At 44.3% G+C, this 18,274-nt stretch overlaps 2 protein-coding genes across 2 annotated transcripts in view; both read right to left on the bottom strand.

Moving 5' to 3' along the window:
* Positions 1-18,274, bottom strand: part of LOC144698012 (uncharacterized) — a 621,009-nt gene that overhangs the window by 34,715 nt on the left and 568,020 nt on the right. The gene's annotated exons all lie outside the window — the stretch shown is intronic.
* LOC144698011 (uncharacterized) overlaps positions 16,939-18,274 on the bottom strand; it is a 360,246-nt gene continuing 358,910 nt past the window's right edge. The window contains exon 11 of the mRNA XM_078569955.1: positions 16,939-17,101. Within this exon, the coding sequence (XP_078426081.1) occupies positions 16,939-17,101 (163 nt within the window). The remainder of the gene's footprint in view (positions 17,102-18,274) is intronic.

Genomic DNA, 18,274 nt, shown 5'->3' with positions numbered 1-18,274 from the left:
GGCTGGACGGGTCGAGGGAGCTGGAGGCGAGACAGGGACAGAAGCAGAATGAGATGCGACATGAAAGTGTTTTGAATTTGATGTGTGTCAGTTGCTTTCAGTGATGAATGACAGTCTTGTAAGTTTCACAGGAGCCGCAGTGATTAGTTGATGTTTTTTTTTATTTCAAGCAGCAAGATTTTAAAAGTAAAAAGATAAAAGACTGAACCTTTCTATATATATATCCTATAACAACAGCTTATATTTATAAAGCGCCTTTAACCTAATGAAACTCATAAGACGTTCCCCAGGAGCATTATATATCAAAGTGTGACACCGAGACACATATTCGGTCAGATGTCTAAAAGCTCAGTCAAAGGGGGAAGCTTTAAGAACTGTCTTAAAGGAGGAAAGTACCGATTTCATGTTCCAGCCATAAACAATGGTTCTTCTGATTGGGGTAGAAGTCACTTGTGTTCAACCCAAACAGACCAATTGGTCAGAGAAAGTTGTCTCTAGTGATAGAGATCGGGAATGAAAAAGAAAATGTCATAAGTTGCCTTCATAATCCAAATGTCAGGCCTTGTTGTTAGTTTCCCTGATGTCCAGTGACTGGGAATCGGCGCTTCCATTGGACCAACAGTGAATAGAGTGGAGGGTTTTTGAAATTGAAAGTTATACATGAACAGCTTGTGGGACTATTTCATCTCACTGTCAATTTCATCTTCCAGATCACAGAAACCGTTGTTTTCATTGGCTGAAGAAGTCGTTTATCTTGAACCTAAACAGGCAGTTTTGTGGTGAAGGAGATTTGAACTGAAAAACAATAGGCAAAAGGAGCGCAGATAAGCCAGATTAAAAACTGCTGGTGCAGATTCCCTGGTGGTCTAGTGGTTAGGATCCGGCGCTTTCACCACCGTGACCGGGGTTCGATTCCCGGTCAGGGAATGTCGAGTTGTTGAATTTGTTGGAATGAGCGTTGATTTTTCATTGATTGGAAACGTTTAAAAGCTCCACCAGAATCAGAGAAGTGAGAGTTCTAGTTTCGCCTCAGAGCTGGAAAACATCACACTTGGTTCAAGTGGAGTGAGGGGATGAAGGAAGAGGAAAAGTTGCAAAGCACTGACTATGGAAATGTTGGTGTGAGGCAAAATATGAGTGGGAGAAGTACGAATTTTGCTGCCTACTGTCTGCACCGGCACAAATATCACTCCTGATGGATCAAACAATCACTACTGCTATTTGAAACCAGCACGCCCGGCCGAATGGCCTCTTTCTGTGCTGTAACTTTCTATAATTTTATAGCAACAGCACGGGTCATTCTGCCATTTTATAACCCACTCGAGCGAGATGTACTTTCTTATGTTGTATTCGGCTCTTTTGAAACCTAAACAAGGAACAAATTCAGCGAGTTATCTCGTCATTTCCAGCATGAGATTTGTCATGAGACTAATTGAGCGACACATTAATGGTGCCAATCCTTAACTGGAGCTCACCACGTCCAAAGACCACTGTTACCATCAGCCTGTCATGTATCTGCTGAACAATGTAAGCTTATCACAGCTTTGCTTTGTTCACGTTGAAACCCAATGTGAAAATCAATTAAAAAGCTGAACAACTGGGAGGAGAGTGACTGTGGATAATCGGCACTGTGCACATTCCTGTAATCAGTATCTGGGAGAATCAGGAAGATGATTTCCAGGTGTCTCTTTACCCACGAGTTTTACCCATTCCTACGAATTGACTGTGTCTACATGAAGCAGCTAATTGACCTGGGAGCTGGAAGGGCAGAGGGAGCTGGGGGCGAGACAGAAGCAGAAAGGGATGCGACATGAAAGTGTTTTGAATTTGACGTTTGTCAGTTGCTTTCAGTGATGAATGTCTGCCATGTAAGTTTCACAGGAGCCGCAGTGATCAGTTGGTGTTTTATTTAAGCAGCAAGATTTCAAATTAAAAAGAGAAAAGCAAATTACTGTGAATGATGGAAATCTGAAACAAAAGCAGCATATGCTAGAAAAACTCAGCAGCTGGAGCAAGGGTCAATGTTCCCAGACAGTACGACTTTTATTCAGATTTTCAAAGTATTACAGCACCAGCGTGGGTCTCGAACCCATGACCCAGAGATTAACATTCTCATGCTTTGCCGACTAAGCTAGCTAGGAACATGAAAAACTGTTTTGTATCCCAATATACATGGTTAAACCTGCTGCTTTCTACTGGATACCTCAGCTTGACCGGAATTTTAAAGTGTGGAACAGAATCGGCCGACAAATGCCGCAAAGTTGCAATGCATTCCTCTCAATCATCAATAACATCATTCACATCTTCCACTTCTTAGCTGCACCTCCTTCCAAACACTGTGATCGATTTTCCTCGGGATTTTCTCCTGGATTTAATATTTACCTGCTTTGGGTCCTCATTTTGAAATCAGATTCGCATCAACATCCAACACAAATTGAAATCCAAACCTGATGGACAAACAATGGAAAACAAGTCACTCGGTAACACAAATCCCATGGATTTTTAGAATCACAACAGTCAGCTTTTCAATAAAATGAAGGAATTTTACAGTGAAAAGTTTAGAAAGTTTGGTGACTTTTATTTGTGACTCACTCACTCTGGTATTCTGTAAATGTTGCTCAGAGGTTTAGTGACCAGGATATACTCTACCTGTGTTTTCCTGAGCTTGTGCTCGGTGTATTGGGAGGTTTGGCCTGGATTGGAGTATCTCGCGTCCCAGGGATGGGCAGTAACCCGCTGACTGAAGCTGCAGTCGCTGCTTTCTGCTGGCAGCGGGTGATTGGAGAGTGCAGGGCCGGAATATTGCTGCTTTTCCCTGTCTCACTCACGGTGGAGCTGAGGAAGAGAGAATAATTTATGGGTTCGTTTGATTCCAGTAATTTCATGAATTTCTGATGGGTTAGATGAAGGTACAGAGTGGGTCCAAATCTTTTCTTATTGTATTTGACAGAAAACGTAATTTTAAAAAGAAGCTGTTTTTGTGGGAGTTCACTGGACAACAAAAGACCTGCCACCGTTTGGGGATATCTTGCAGCCCAGGTACCCAATGACAACCTGGAACTGTGTGGCAATGATTGGTGCTGAGGGGGAAAAACAGTAAAAACCTTCACCCCCTGGGTGGTCTTGAATGACCAACTTTTCAGTTAACAGGCAAACACGCTGACCAATTGTGCCACAGACATTAAACACAAACCTGACAAGGTTTCCAAACCAGGGTGTCAGTGAGTCTAATGTTCAGATTGCCGCTACCCAGATAGCTATCACGCTCTGTCAGTTTTACTCTTCCAAAATAAAGGGTGGGACATTCATTCCAGATACATGGAAACAGTCTGATCCCACCCACTGCAGACACATCCATGTCACCGGCAACCAGCTCTCCTACAACCAGTGCCATCTCCCTTCGAGCCTTTCATTGTCTTGTCTGATACCAAGTATTCTGATTGTCCCGAAGCCGATATTAGGTTTGAATTCCTGATGTGCAGTAACGAGAATCCTTTCAATGTCTCAAATCAGTTAATTTCACTGATAACATTAGAGTCACTGTTCCAGCGTCTTAAAGAAGGGAAAGGTGCCTTGACTGTCTCTGGTCAGTCGATTCTGGATTCCATTCCTCAGAGGAGATTTTCATTTCCTTCTTGAGTTCCCTTACTACATCTGGCAGCATCTTTGGATTGAGAGGCAATATTAACATTTCAGATGCAGTGCAGTTATGATGAAAGGTTACAGACCTGAAATGAAAACATGTCTCTCTCTCCACAGTCACTACCAGATCTGCTGAGAATTCCAGCATTTTCTGTTTTTATTTCAGATAACCAGCATCTGCAGTATTTTTGCTTTACTTTACCTGATCAGTGAAACATATAAGATCCTCGGGGTACTTGACAGGGCGGATTTCGAGAGGATGTTACCTCTTGTGAGATAATCTAGAACTCGGAATCGCTGTTTAAAAACAAGGGGTCACCCATTTCAAATGGAGATGAGGCGATTTTTTTTCCCTCAGAGGGTCGTGAAACTTTGGAACTCTGTTCCTTAAAAGGCTGTGGAAGCAAAGTCTTTGAATATTTTTAAGGCAGATGTCGATATATCCTTGGGAAGCAAGGGGGTGATAGGTTATCAGTGATAGGTGGGATACAGATTTCAGGTTACTATCAGGTCAGCCATGATCTTATTAAATGGTGGAGTAGGCTTGAGGGGCCGAATGGCCTACTCCTCCTCCTTTTTCTTATGTAGTGCTAAGAATAAGGAACCCATTACCAGTCGATTTCGAGATCCATGTCTGAGCAGAAAATATGCAGGTAAACTCACACTGTAAACAGATTGTTCACAGTTAAAATTGGAAAGGGATTCACTCTCATTCCATTTACTGACACAGCAACACAGTCTTGCTGGTGGGAGACCATTCAGATACTTCACATGTGCAAAGGGCTTTATTCAGTTTGCCCACATGTTAACACTCCAACTTTAAAAGTTCAAAAAATTTGATCCACAATCAGAGCAGAGATGTTGGCAAGACACGGTTAAAATGTTCCATGTATCGGGGGAAATGTTACTAGCTCACCCATTCTGCTGAGACTACACTGAGTTCAGACCTAACTGTTGGGGTTTGTTCTGCATCCAGGCGAGAATTGCGGTGGACCCTGGAGCAATTTGGCCGCTGTATCATTGATTAAATAATTTTATGTCTTTCCCCTATGGCACTCATCGTATTCTGATTACAGGACAGAGGTTTCAGTTCGACAACGTGATCTTTCAATGGAGGAGCGGCCACCCAGCATTCGCTGCGGGGTAGAAAATGCCCAATCTTCACAACAGTAGCGCTATACGCATGCGCAGTTCTGAGTGGTGGGGCATGCGCATTGCGGTCGGATCCATGAGCATGCGCAATGCTGGTCTGTGACTGAAGCTGCTCGGAGCGGTTGAGAGATTGTCGAGTGGAGCAAACTAACAGAGTTAGTGGGTGTGTGAGGAGGAATGGAGCCAGCGGAGTGGGCAGGAAGGCTTCATAAAGACACAACGCAGGCCGCAGACCCCAAATAACAAGGTACCGGTCTTGTGTTTGCAGATAACGGGCCGAAAAAGTCTGGATTTCCCCCTTCGTCAGGCCCGGGGTAACGGCCGCCATCTTTATAGGGGCAATGTGCAGCTGTGCGCATGCGCGGTCATCCTGGACCAGGTAGCAGGAGGAGAGAAAATTGTGCATTTCTATCCCGGACTGACAGGGATGGATTTTGGAAACTCCTTTCACAGGGGATTTGAAGGGGAGGATTTACACACAGCAAACTTAAACCAAGAGAAACGTTTGTTCTTTCTGAATTTCAATCCTGGATTGACCGTGATGGATTTTTTGAATTCCATTTACAGGATGTTAGAAGAGGAGGAACTCAAGGGATACTTGAGGGAGATGAGAAAGTGAAACCAAACATCCCGTCAAAATCTGAAAGTTTCTTGATTCACCAGGACCTGAATAGCACCAGCCTTTGAATGTAAGCATTGAGGTCATTTTCAGTTACTGGGTAAAAAATCTCTTCCTCACATTGTGGATCTTACCTAAAATCTTAAATCTCTGTCCCTTAATCCTTTCATAATCAGCTAATGGGAACAGCTTTAATTTAACTACCGTTCATAATCCTGTACACCTCTATCAAATCTTCCCTCAAGCTCCTTTACCCCAAGGAGAACAACCCCAGTTTCTTGAATTTGATCTTACAATTAAAATCCCTCATCCCTCGACCCATTCTGATAAATCTCCTCTACCCCCTCTCAAGGACCCTCACATCCTTCATAATGTGTGGTGATCACTGGTTTGCACAGACCCAGATGTTCTGTGTCCGTGTGTGTGACATCATCACACATCGACAGTTACACTGTGACATCATCACACATCGACAATTACACGGTGACATCATCACACATCAGCAATTACACTGTCACATTATCCCGCTCCCCGGGTATTTCCTCAACTGGGAGATTTTTCTCTGACTCCGGTTCTTCTATCTTTTCAGCTGCAGGCTCCAGCAGGAGAGTTTAAATTTGAAAATGGTGATATTCTTTCAGAGGTGAGTATTTTTCACCATCCATCTACAATTTAGAGCTTTTAGTGCTGTGCTCTGTTTTCTGTGAGAGGAACCGAGTCTCTGGGACTGGTGTGGCTCCTTTACTGAGGATCTGAATTCATGTCCATCCTTTGCTCTGTTTCACCTCTGCCCTCCCTGATCACCTCTCTGCCATTGTCCACCTTCCTCTGTCTCTCATATGTTTAGTATTTTATTGTTACTTCTGCTGACCGTGTCTCAATGAGGTTTCTACTGCTGCCCATCCCCTGACCATGTGCTGCTGGTTCCCAGCTTTATTTTCCCACAGTATCTTTCATAGCCAGGAATTGTTTTTCCTGCGCTATAGTCCATTTCTCTTCCACTTCTGAGCTTATATTGATCATCAAATTCTGCAGCATTTTTACTCCCTGTAAATCATTCTGTGAACTCTGCAATGTTTACTCTGTTTCCCTCTCCACAGATACCAGCAAATATTGCCAATCCCCAGTTGCCTGTGGAGAAGATGATGTTTGACCTTCTTGAACGCTGCAGTCCGTGTGGTGAAGGTGCTCCCACAATGCTGTTAGGTAAGGAGTTCCAGGTTATTCACCCAGTGATGATGAAGGAACACTGATATATGTCCAAATCAACAACAACAATTTGTATTTATAAAGCACTTTTAATGTAAGACAATGTTTCAAGGCATTTCACAGAAATGTTACAAAACAAGGTTTGACACTGAGCCACATGAGGAGATATTTGGGCAGGTGATCAAGCGTTTGTCAAAGAAGTGGGTTTTACAGAGTAAATTAAAGGAGGAAAATGAGGTAGAGAATGGGAGAGGTTTAGGGAGTGAATTCCAGAGCTTGGAGCCTTGGAAAGTGACAGAATGGGCACGAATGTAGAACAATAGAAATCAGGAACACTCAGTATGCCAAATTAGAGGAGCGCAGATATCTCCGAGGGTTGTGATGCTGGAGGAGATTCCAGCAACAGGGAGCAGCCATGCAGAAATTTTAAAATAAGGGGTGGAGTCAGGCGATGTTACTGAGGTGGAAATAGGCGGTCTTGGTGATGATGTGGATGTGTGGTTGGAAGCTCATCTTGGGGTGAAATATTTCACCATGGTTGTGAACAGTCTGGTTCAGTCTCAGACAGTTGTCGGGGAGAGGGATGTTGTCGGTGTCTAGGGAGTGGAGTTTGTAGTGGGGACTGAAGACAATGGCTTCAATCTTCCCAATATTTAAATGGAGGAAATTTCTGTTCATCCAGTACTGGATGTCAGACAAGTCAGGACGGTATGTGACTTGGAGGGGAACTTGGAGGTGATGGTGTTCACATACACCTGCTACCCTGGTCCTTCTCAGGGGTAGAGGTTGAAGGTTTGGGAGATTCTGTCAAAGTTCTGGTTTATTTGTAGGTCTATGAAAAGCCCTCTCATCTCACCCACTGCCTCTCCCACTCCTCTCTCTGACTTTCTCTCTCTCTCCTTTTCTCCTTCTGTCACATAGAATTCTCCAGTCCAGCGGGTTGTGGATGCTCCATCATTGAATATATTTCAGGCTGAGATGGGGAGATTTTTGGTGTCTCAGAGAGTCGAGGAATATGGGGAGTAGGGGGGAAAGTGGAGATGAAGCCCAAGATCAGCCACGATCGTATTGAATGACGGAGCAGGCTCGAAGGGCCATGTGATCTCCTGCTGCCCCTAACACTTGTTTTATTATTGAAACCAGAGTCTTGTGTAAGCCCAGACTGGGTGGCAGGTTCCCTTCCCTGAAGGACATTAGTGAACCAGTTGGGTTTTTATGACAATCCAGCAGTTTTCATAGTCACTTTTCCCTCGTGCCGGCCCCACAAATTACCTGATTCATTCAGCTCAATTTCACAACCTGTCTTTGTGTTTTTGTGGGTTCTCTCTCACTCCATTTTTTCTGTTTTAAATCAATTTCACAGGATATTAGAAGGGGAGGATTTGCAGTCGGGAAACTGAAACCAAACATCACATCAGGATCTGACGGAGTCGCCCAATTTATCGTAACCTGAATGTTGTTGGATTTTGAACATGGAAGGAAAAAGCACCGTTCACAGTGGGGAGAAACCGTACACGTGTTCTGTGTGTGGACGAGGCTTCATCCAATCATCAGGCCTGTCAAAACATAAATGCAGTGAGAATGGGGAGAAACCTTGGAAATGCGGGGACTGTGGTAAGGGATTCAATTACCCGTCTGAACTGGAAACTCATCGGCACAGTCACACTGGGGAGAGACCATTCACCTGCTCCACGTGTGGGAAAGGATTCACTCAGACATCTGACCTGCTGACACACCAGCGAGTTCACACTGGGGAGAAACCATTCACCTGCTCCATGTGTGGGAAGGGATTCACTCAGCCATTCAACTTGCTGAAACATGAGCGACTTCACACTGGGGAGAGACCGTTCAAATGCTCAGACTGCGGGAAGTGCTATAAAAGCTCCGGGGAACTGATGTCCCATCGTCGTGTTCACAGTGACGAGAGACCGTTCAGGTGCTCTCACTGCGAGACTGGGTTCAGGTGGTCATCTCAACTCACTGTACACCAGCGAGTTCACAGCGGAGAGAGACCGTTCACCTGCCCCGCGTGTGGGAAGGGATTCACTCAGTTACCCCAACCTGTTGACACACCAGCGAGTTTACACTGGAGAGAGACCGTTCACCTGCTCCGAGTACGAGAAGGGATTTACTCAGTTACCCCACCTGCTGAGACACCAGCGAATTCACAAGTGACAACAGTGAATGGATTTTGCTGTTAATCACATCCTGGACTGAACCATGTTGATTGGGGTCTGTTTCTACTAATGTTAATCAACTCCAACCCAGTTAGAGCTGTTAATATTCTAAATAAAGTCAAATAAATCAGCTCTGTGTTAAACATACAAATTAGTTCCTTCTGTAGGTCTCTCCCTCTCCACTGTCTCATCCATTCTCACCTCCAACAACAAGTGTGAGGAGCTCATGGAGCTTCTTTGTCACTAAGATTGAGACAACCTGATCAGCTGCCTCTGTTGCTTCCCCCCCTCCCACTATCCCACCGGAACAAACTGTCTCTAAAGATCCCCCTTGTCTGAACCCTGAACCCGCACCTTTCTTTAGTTTCGCTCCCATTTCCTCTCATGCCACCTTAGTGCTCATCTTGTCCATGAGACCCACCTCCTGCTGCATTGACCCTATTCCCATTAAACTGCTGGTCACCCAACTTCCCCATGTTCGCTGAGATTGTCAATGGTTCTCTCTCTTCAGTTACTGTCCCTCTCTCCTCCAAATCTGACATCATCAAGCCCTCGTCAGTAAACAAACCTTTGGCCTTGTCCTTGCAAATAGCTGTCCCATCTCCAACCTTCCTTTCCTCTCCAAACTCCTCAAACATGTTCACACCTCCCAAATCTGTGCCCATCTTTCCCAAAACTCCCTGTTTGAATCCCTCCAATCAGGTTTCTCCCCTGCCACTAATGTCATCCAATGTGACTGGGACAAAGGGAAACTATCCCTTCTCGATGTGTCTGCAGCCTTTGACAAGGTTGACCACACCATTCTGCTCCAACACCTCTCCACTGTTGTCCAGCTGGGTGGTGCTGCTCTCTCCTGGTTCCATTCTTCTCTATCTAACCATCGTCAATGAATCACTTGGAATGTCTTCCCTTCCCACTCCCACAGTTACCTCTGGTGTCCCCAAAGGATCCAGCCTTGGCCTCCTCTTATTTCTCATCAACATGCTCCCCACAACGACATCATCTGAAAACACAGTGTCAGTTATCATGTGTACACTGTCAGTGCCCAGCTCTACCTCAACACCACCTGTCTCCACTTCTCCCCTTTTATTAAATTATCAGACTGTTTGTCTGATATTCAATGGTGGATGAACAGAAATTTCCTCCAAGTAAACATTGGGAAGACCGAAGCCATTGTTTTCATTCCCTAGATACCAACTCCATTCCTCTCCTTGGCAACTGTCTGAGACTAAACCAGACTTTTTGCACAAGTGATGTCAGGTTTGACTCCGACAAATGTTCTGACTCAGGTGTATGTGTCTTGGTGAGTTTCCAGTCAAATTATATTGTGAAACCTCCCCACAGGCAGAACAGACAAACATTTCTCCTTCCACAATCAAAGGCTGGTCATTTATGAATTCAGTGATTCTATAAAGATCTTGTCGAGATTTTTGGTTTGAGTTTCCCATCTGAAAATCCTCTCCCTCTAATCCCCTGTAAACACAGTTTACAAAAGTCATCACTGTCAGTACAGGATAGAAATTCAGAACAGACAATTCTAGTTCCTATGGAATATTGTTTCCTCTTTCATTCTCCCAAATCTATAAATCCCTGTCCCACACACTCCTTCCCCTCTCCTAATTTTTTCCAGATTCAGTGTCCAGTCTCCTACTAATTCTTTTCTCCTCTCCAGATTCTCTCTCTTCCTGACCTTAAAGATGTAACTCAGGCTGTGGATCAATCCCACTCCTTCACTCCAATGCATTGACTGTTTATAATACAGGTGGAGGCCATTCACCCATCCTGCCTGTGCTGGCTCTCTGTAAGCGCAAATGAGCCAGTCCCATTTCCCTGCCCTTTCACGAAGAAAACCAGCAAATATTGTCAATCCCCAGCTGTCTGTGGAGAAGATGATGTTTGACCTTCATGAACCGTTGCACTTTGTGTGGTGACGTTATGTTTCACCCTGTGAAATGGTCACCTCGGAAACAATTTCACTTTTCAATGATGAAATCTCCTGCTAGGGACTGCAGCTGGAAAAATATCAGAAACACTGGAGTCAGAGGTTTCAAAAATCGCACCTTTGAAGAAAAATCCATTGAGTGGGGTAATGTCTCTGTGGAATTTCCAGTCAGTGATGGTGTCATCATCCCTTTGCTGCTGATTAATGGTGGTCACATTTCCCACAATCCTCCACACTCCAAAAACTGCTCTGTCCAACAGAGATTCCTGCTGTTCACCATTTGTTAATTGGAGGAATGTTGTCACAATTTACAGGGTAGTGTTAAAATTGTGGAGTCCTGAACCAAAATACAGTGAGGACATGTTGAGAAATTGTCTCAGAAAACATATTGTATTCTGGGCTTTATAAATAGAGGCATGGTATACAAAAGTAAGGAAATTATGTTAAACCCATTAAAAAAAACACACTTTGGCATCAACTGGAGTATTGTGTCCAGTTCTGGGCACCAGACTTTAGGAAGGATGTGACGCCAGATAAGATTCACAAGAATAGTTCCAGGTTTGAGGAGCTGCACTTACATGGATAGATTGGAGAAGTTGGGACTGTTGTCCCTGGAGAAGTGAAGGTTGATGGGTCTGAACAGAGTGAATAGGAAGAAACTGTTCCCATTTGTGGAAGGATCGAGAACAAAAGGGCACAGGTTCAACTTAATTGGGAAAAGAAGCAATGGTGACATGAGGAAATGTTTTTTTACACAGTGAGTGGTTTGGATCTGGAATGCACTGTCTGAGAGTGTTACAGAGACTGACCTAATCGGGACTTTCAGACCAGAGGTGGATCATTATCTGAAGAGGGAAAGGTTTCAGGATTACGGGGAAAAGGCACTGGGTAAATTATTCTTGCAGAGAGCTGGCAAAGACACATGGGCTGAATGGCCTCCTGTGATGTCAGCATTCCATAATTCTAATGGGACAGGTAGATATCAGATGAAATTAAACAAAAACATGGGGTGATGAATTTCATAAGTTATTAAAGATAAAAAGTGGGAAAGATTTAGATGGTGCAGAGTAAGAGAACAGTAAAGAGATGGAAGATTCGACCAAACACCTTGCCTTATTAGAAAGTTCGAGAGTCTGCTTTAAAACTTTATAAGAAATATAAACTGATCAGATTCCCTGTCCTCTATCGTATCTTCTCTTGATCCATCAATCAGAGTAAACATGCAAGTCCCTTATGTCCACAGTCACTTACATGAGGTTAACGTTATGGTATCTCCAGTCCTGGCTGCCCCCTTCCATCAGTATCTCCTCACTTTTATACCCTGTAGTGATCCAGCTCTGGCCCCTGACTCTTCTTTGTCTTCTCTGCTGGGTTTTGGCAGGAAGTGAGGAAAAGACAGCTGGAATTTCTCTAATCTGTGATTTACAAGGAGACATTCCCTGGTTCCCAGCAGTTACTTTTCTTCAGGAATTTTCTCATTCTCCCTAAACTCCCCTGCCCACTGTTAATTCTGTTATTTCTGATAGTTTCACAATTATAGGTATAAACATCACACATTATAATTTGATCTATTCCATTCCTCACTCTGGTTTCTGTTTATATTGTGGTTAATAACAGAGAAACTCTGTCCTTTTCCCTGATCTGATTCGAGTTTCCAATGAGCCGACTCTGGGCAATGGAATGTCTTATCAGTGTTGCCCTGATGACCTGTCTGCAGTGAAGAGCCTGTTTGAGTTTGTAACTCAGGCTGAACTTCTCTATCGCATAATACACATTATATCAGACATTTCCCCTCAATGTATATTTAGCCATCTTTTGTCAATATCTCAAACACTCAAAAGGTATTCAGAGACACAGACCTTTAAAAATGGGAGAGAGGGGGAGTTATTAAGTGTTTAAGAAGCACATGGGATCCTAGCTTTTACAATTCAGGGTGTAGGGTACAAAAGGACAAAGGTCATGTAAACCTGTACAAATCATCGGTTTGGCTGCAGATATAATATTAGGTCAAGTTATGGGGATTTTACACCAGGAAGGATGTCGAGGCCATGGAGAGAGTGCAGAGGAGATTCACTGAGATGAATCCAGGGAAGAGAGGCTTTAATTCTCAGGAGAGATTCCAGAAACTGGAGAACTTTTCATGAGAACAAAGGGTCATTGGAGATCTGAGGGAGGGGTTCAAAATCCCATCAGGTAAATGAGGAAAAACTATTTCCACTAGTCGGTGAGTCAGTAACTGGAGGAGAACAAAGTGAAACCATTACTGAAAGGCTCAGGCCCAGGGGTGAAATATTGAGCAGACAGTACAACAATATTCAGGTCACTCACTGTACCTTGGAGCTGTGGGCGGGGGATAAACTGCCGGCCTCTCTTATCTCTGGGTTAAATATTATTCTCCAAGAGGTGAAACAAGTCAGTGCTGGAGAATGGGGCATCCTGAGCATCGAGTGTCTGCTTAAATCATTCTCCAGTCAAATCTTGCATGGTTTAGATACAGGATAAAGCTCCCTCTAAAATCTACACTGTCCGCATCAAACACCCCCAGGGCAGCAACAATGTGGGGTTAGTAAAAGAGTAAAGCTCCATCTATACTGTCCCCATCAAACACTCCGAGGGCAGAAACAATGTGGGGTTAGTAAAAGAGTAAAGCTCCATCTACACTGTCCCCATCAAACACTCCGAGGGCAGAAACAATGTGGGGTTAGTAAAAGCGTAAGGCTCCCTCAACACTGTCCCCCTCAAACACTCCCAGGACAGGTACAGCACGGGGTTAGATAAGAGTAAAGCTCCCTCTACACTGTCCCCATCAATCACTCCCAGGACTGGTAGAGCACGGGGTTAGATACAGAGTAAAGCTCCCTCTACACTGTCCCCATTAATCGCTCCCAGGACAGGTACAGCACAGGGTTAGATACAGAGTAAATCTCCCTCTACACCGTCCCTATAAAGCACTCCCAGGACAGGTATAGCACGGGGTTAGATACAGAGTAAAGCTCCTGCTACACCGTCCCTATAAAGCACTCCCAGGGCAGGTACAGCACGGAGTTAGATACAGAGTAAATCTCTCTCTGTACTGTCCAATGTTTGGCAGTCATAGATTATGCACTAAGGGAGGTTATGATGTTGTCATTCTTAAGCAGATCTTGAGGTAGAAAGTTGAAATATAATACAGAAACTAAACAGATAGAAAGAGCGCATGACTCCTGGAAGGTAAGAGCAGTTTACCGCTCCCAGAGGATGAACAAATGGGTGACACAGGCAGAATGTTGGTCTCTGTTGCCAATGGCTGGGGAAGCAGCCCCTTCTGCTTCTTAACTGAAGTGTTGGGAAGTTTTTCTCCAGTCGCCTTCTGTTTGACGGAGGCTGCCCAGTGTGGATCACATCAAACATCTCTTTTCTGTCCCAAGTGATTGTTTTCCTCTTGAGAGCTTGTTTTTAACCTGTTCTCAGATGGTTGGTTTACGTGTGGGTCATGAGATTCTCTCAGGAATGTCTGTGCTGGAGACGTGTGCTTGGCCTGTCCTGTGTTTCTCAATCTGCAAACTGATGTCGGAATTTTCTTCAAAAGGAATATATTGAATATTAACGAGATCTTAAGATTTTAGACATCGTTATAGAGCAATTTTCTTACAGATCTCCCCAGCTTGAGTGAGGAAAAATCCTGACTGAGTTTTCACAACTGATTTCTGACTAATCTCGCTATTTCTAAGCTACAAGCTTGTTTTCCTCATTTCTTGTTGATATATCGTAGGTAACACAATAAAGTTACCAGAATAATCTGATCGCCATCAACTTGAATTGGCATTCCTCACATACAGATCACCTCTTTCAATCATATTCCTTATCCTTTTGCAGCAGTGCTCCTGATTCTAAATTATTAAAGCAACAGATCCTGCATGGACTTAAAAGATTCTCCAGTTTTCCCTTCACCTGCATCCACCTTGTGGATAATTCTTATTAAGTATTATTTCTCCTTGGCCTCCAACCAACCCAACCCAAATCCCCTTTGCTTTAATGTTGCTCCTTCTGACAATTGCCAGTGTGTTTAGTTCTATCTTGATTGTTTTAAAGTCAGTTTCTCCACAGTCTATGTGTCAATACCTTAATGATTTAGAAATGTTGACTCACTCTGCTGCCCACAGTAATCACTTTACGTTAATATAAAATCAAAAAACTGCGGATGCTGGAAATCCAAAACAAAAACAAAAATACCTGGAAAAACTCAGCAGGTCTGACAGCATCTGCGGAGAGGAATACAGTTAATGTTTCGAGTCCGTATGACTCTTCAACAGAACTTTACGTTGTTCTGTTGTCGAATAGCTGAGCATGTTTGGGACCCATTCTTTACTGCAGGTTCAACATGCATTTCCACATGTTAATGATTTCACACATGACAAATCTGCACACTCACACCAGTACGCCAACATCATGGCACACACTTTATCTGATACAAGCAGTTCTTAGTCTTTCAGGCGATCTTATCAGAAGGTCAAACTGGGTCTTTGTCAAAATATCTTTACTTTACCCCCACTGCAATGGTCTGCAGTAGTGACCAGACTATCAAATGCATCCACAAAACAGTTCATAAACAAAGATACAAATATCTCCAGAAGCTATCAAGTTAAGAGCCTCCACTACACTTTCCATTCACGAGAATGGACAGTGATACCAGGTTGATATATTCCATTCAACTACACCAAAGGTGAAGGAAAATAGGGAGTGTGGGGAATTGTGAAGAGGACTGAGAGTGATTCAGTGTGAACACACAGGTTAGTAAATGGGGCCGGTAGATGTCAGATTGAATTCAACACAGCCGAATATGAACATTTTGTAAGTTACAGTAAAATAAAATATACACCAGACAATGAGTACAGCAGCAGGACTGGGACATCCCATCTCCAAACACATCCCACCCTGTTCACACTGAGAATCCCAGGGTGGAGAACTGGGACATCCTGTCTCCAAACACATCCCACCCTGTTCACACTGAGAATCCCAGGGTGGAGAACTGGGACATCCTGTCTCCAAACACATCCCACCCTGTTCACACTGGGAATCCCAGGGTGGAGAACTGGGACATCCTGTCTCCAAACACATCCCACCCTGTTCACACTGAGAATCCCAGGGTGGAGAACTGGGACATCCTGTCTCCAAACACATCCCACCCTGTTCACACTGAGAATCCCAGGGTGGAGAACTGGGACATCCTGTCTCCAAACACATCCCACCCTGTTCACACTGAGAATCCCAGGGTGGAGAACTGGGACATCCTGTCTCCAAACACATTTCACCCTGTTCACACTGAGAATCCCAGGGTGGAGAACTGGGACATCCTGTCTCCAAACGCATCCCACCCTGTTCACACTGAGAATCCCAGGGTGGAGAACTGGGACATCCTGTCTCCAAACACATCCCACCCTGTTCACACTGAGAATCCCAGGGTGGAGAACTGGGAAATCCTGTCTCCAAACACATCCGACCCTGTTCACACTGAGAGTCCCAGTATTTGGGAGGTGACAGCGTGTTCAAACACTGTGGAGAGGAGAGGGAGGTTGGAGGTGGGGCAGTAGTTTGCAAGGACCGTGGGGGTCAAAGGTTTGTTTTTTGGTGGTGGGGGGTGATAATGACAGATTTGAAGGAGAGAGGGACAGTACCTGGGAGAATGAACTGTTTAAAATCTCAGTGAACTTGGGGAAGTTGGATGATCAGCAGTTTATTGGGAATAGGGTCGATGGAGCAGGAGGTGGGTCTCATGGACAAGATGAGCGCTGAGAGGACATCAGGGGGGATGGGAGAGAAACTAAAGGAAGATTTGGGTTCAGGGCTCAGACAAGGGGGAACTTTAGAGACAGTTTTTCCAGGTGGGTTAGTGGAAGGGAGGGAAGCAGCAGAGCCAGCTGATCGGATTGTCTCAATCTTAGTGACAAAGAAGCTCCATGAGCTCCTCACGCTTGCTGTTGGAGATGAGGGTGGAGGAGAAAGGGGAGAGGGAGAGCCCTTCAAATGGAACTAACTTGTTTTGGAGATAATACAAAGATTCGACAAACTGTGTTGAGCATAAAGCTGATTCATTTGACTTTGATCCATAATATGAACCCCTATAACTGGACTGGTATTTATTAACATCAGCAGAAACAGATCCCAATGAACATGGCCCAGTCCTGGATGTGATTAACAACAAAATCCAATCACTGTAGTTACTTGTGAACTCGCTGGTGTCTCAGCAGCGCAGATGACTGAGTGAATCCCTTCCCACACTGGGAGCAGGTGAATGGTCTCTCCCCAGTGTGAACTCGCTCATGTCTCAGCAGATTGGATGATTGAGTAAATCTCTTTCCACACTCAGAGCAGGTGAACGGCCTCTCCCCAGTGTGACTGCGCTGGTGTACAGTGAGTTCAGATGATGATTTGAACCCAGTCCCACAGTGAGAGCACTTGAACGGTCTCTCGTCAGTGTGAATATGTTGATGACGAATCAGGTTCCCAGAACTTTTAAAGCCCTTCCCGCAGTCTGGGCATTTAAAAGGTCTTGCAACAGTGGGAACTCGCTGGTGTATCAGCAGGTGGGTTGAATCAGTAAATCCCTTCCCACGCTCGGAGCAGATGAACGGCCTCTCCCCAGTGTGACTGTGCTGATGAGCTTCCAGCTCACACGGGTAATGGAATCCCATCCCACATTCTCCACATTTCCATGGTTTCTCCCCAGTGTGACTCTGCTTGTGTCTCGAAGGGCCAGATGATCGGCTGAAGCCTCATCCACACACAGAGCATGTGTACAGTTTCTCCCCACTGTGAACGGTGCTTTTTCCTTTCATGTTCAAAATTCGATGATATTCTGGTTACAATAAATTGGGTGACTCCGTCAGATCCTGATGTGATGTTTGGTTTCAGTTTCCCCACTGTAAATCCTCCCCTTCTAATCCCCTGTGAAATTGATTTAAAACAGAAAAAGGGAGTGAGAGAGAACCCACAAAAACACAAAGGCAGGTTGTGAAATTGAGCTGATTGAATCTGGGAATTTGTGGGGCCGGCACGAGGAAAAAGTGACCATGAAAACTGCTGGATTGTCATAAAAACCCAACTGGTTCACTAATGTCCTTCAGGGAAGGGCTTGAGGAAATAATGGTCAAATAATATGGAATTAATACAGGAATCTTTTGTTAAAGGTTACTTTGGGTAAATTCACAGTGAAACATAATTTAACAGGGGTCAAAACTTGCTCGCAAAAGTAGCGAGGTTAAGTCCCCTCACAACAAAGGTGAGTTTACTGATGAGAAATACACACACCTAAAAAAATGGGATTCCATGGTTCTTGCTATGACACTAACAGACAAGCTACAATACTGGCTCTGATAACTAAAACCCCAAAACAGATAAATGAAATACTCAGCCCCAATTTTCATTATCTCAATACCTTGACTCAGCAACATTAACCAACAAGACTTTTACAGGATGTCCAGTTTTCAGGAATTAATTCAAAATAACATTTCCTAGAAATTGAACGGACACCCTCACTATAATAGGTGGTCCTTT

The sequence above is a fragment of the Cetorhinus maximus genome, chromosome 23 (genome assembly GCF_964194155.1).
Source record: "Cetorhinus maximus chromosome 23, sCetMax3.hap1.1, whole genome shotgun sequence".
Classification (NCBI taxonomy): domain Eukaryota; kingdom Metazoa; phylum Chordata; class Chondrichthyes; order Lamniformes; family Cetorhinidae; genus Cetorhinus; species Cetorhinus maximus.
Note: the sequence above shows the minus strand (reverse complement) of the source record. Positions and strands in the feature narration are given on the sequence as shown.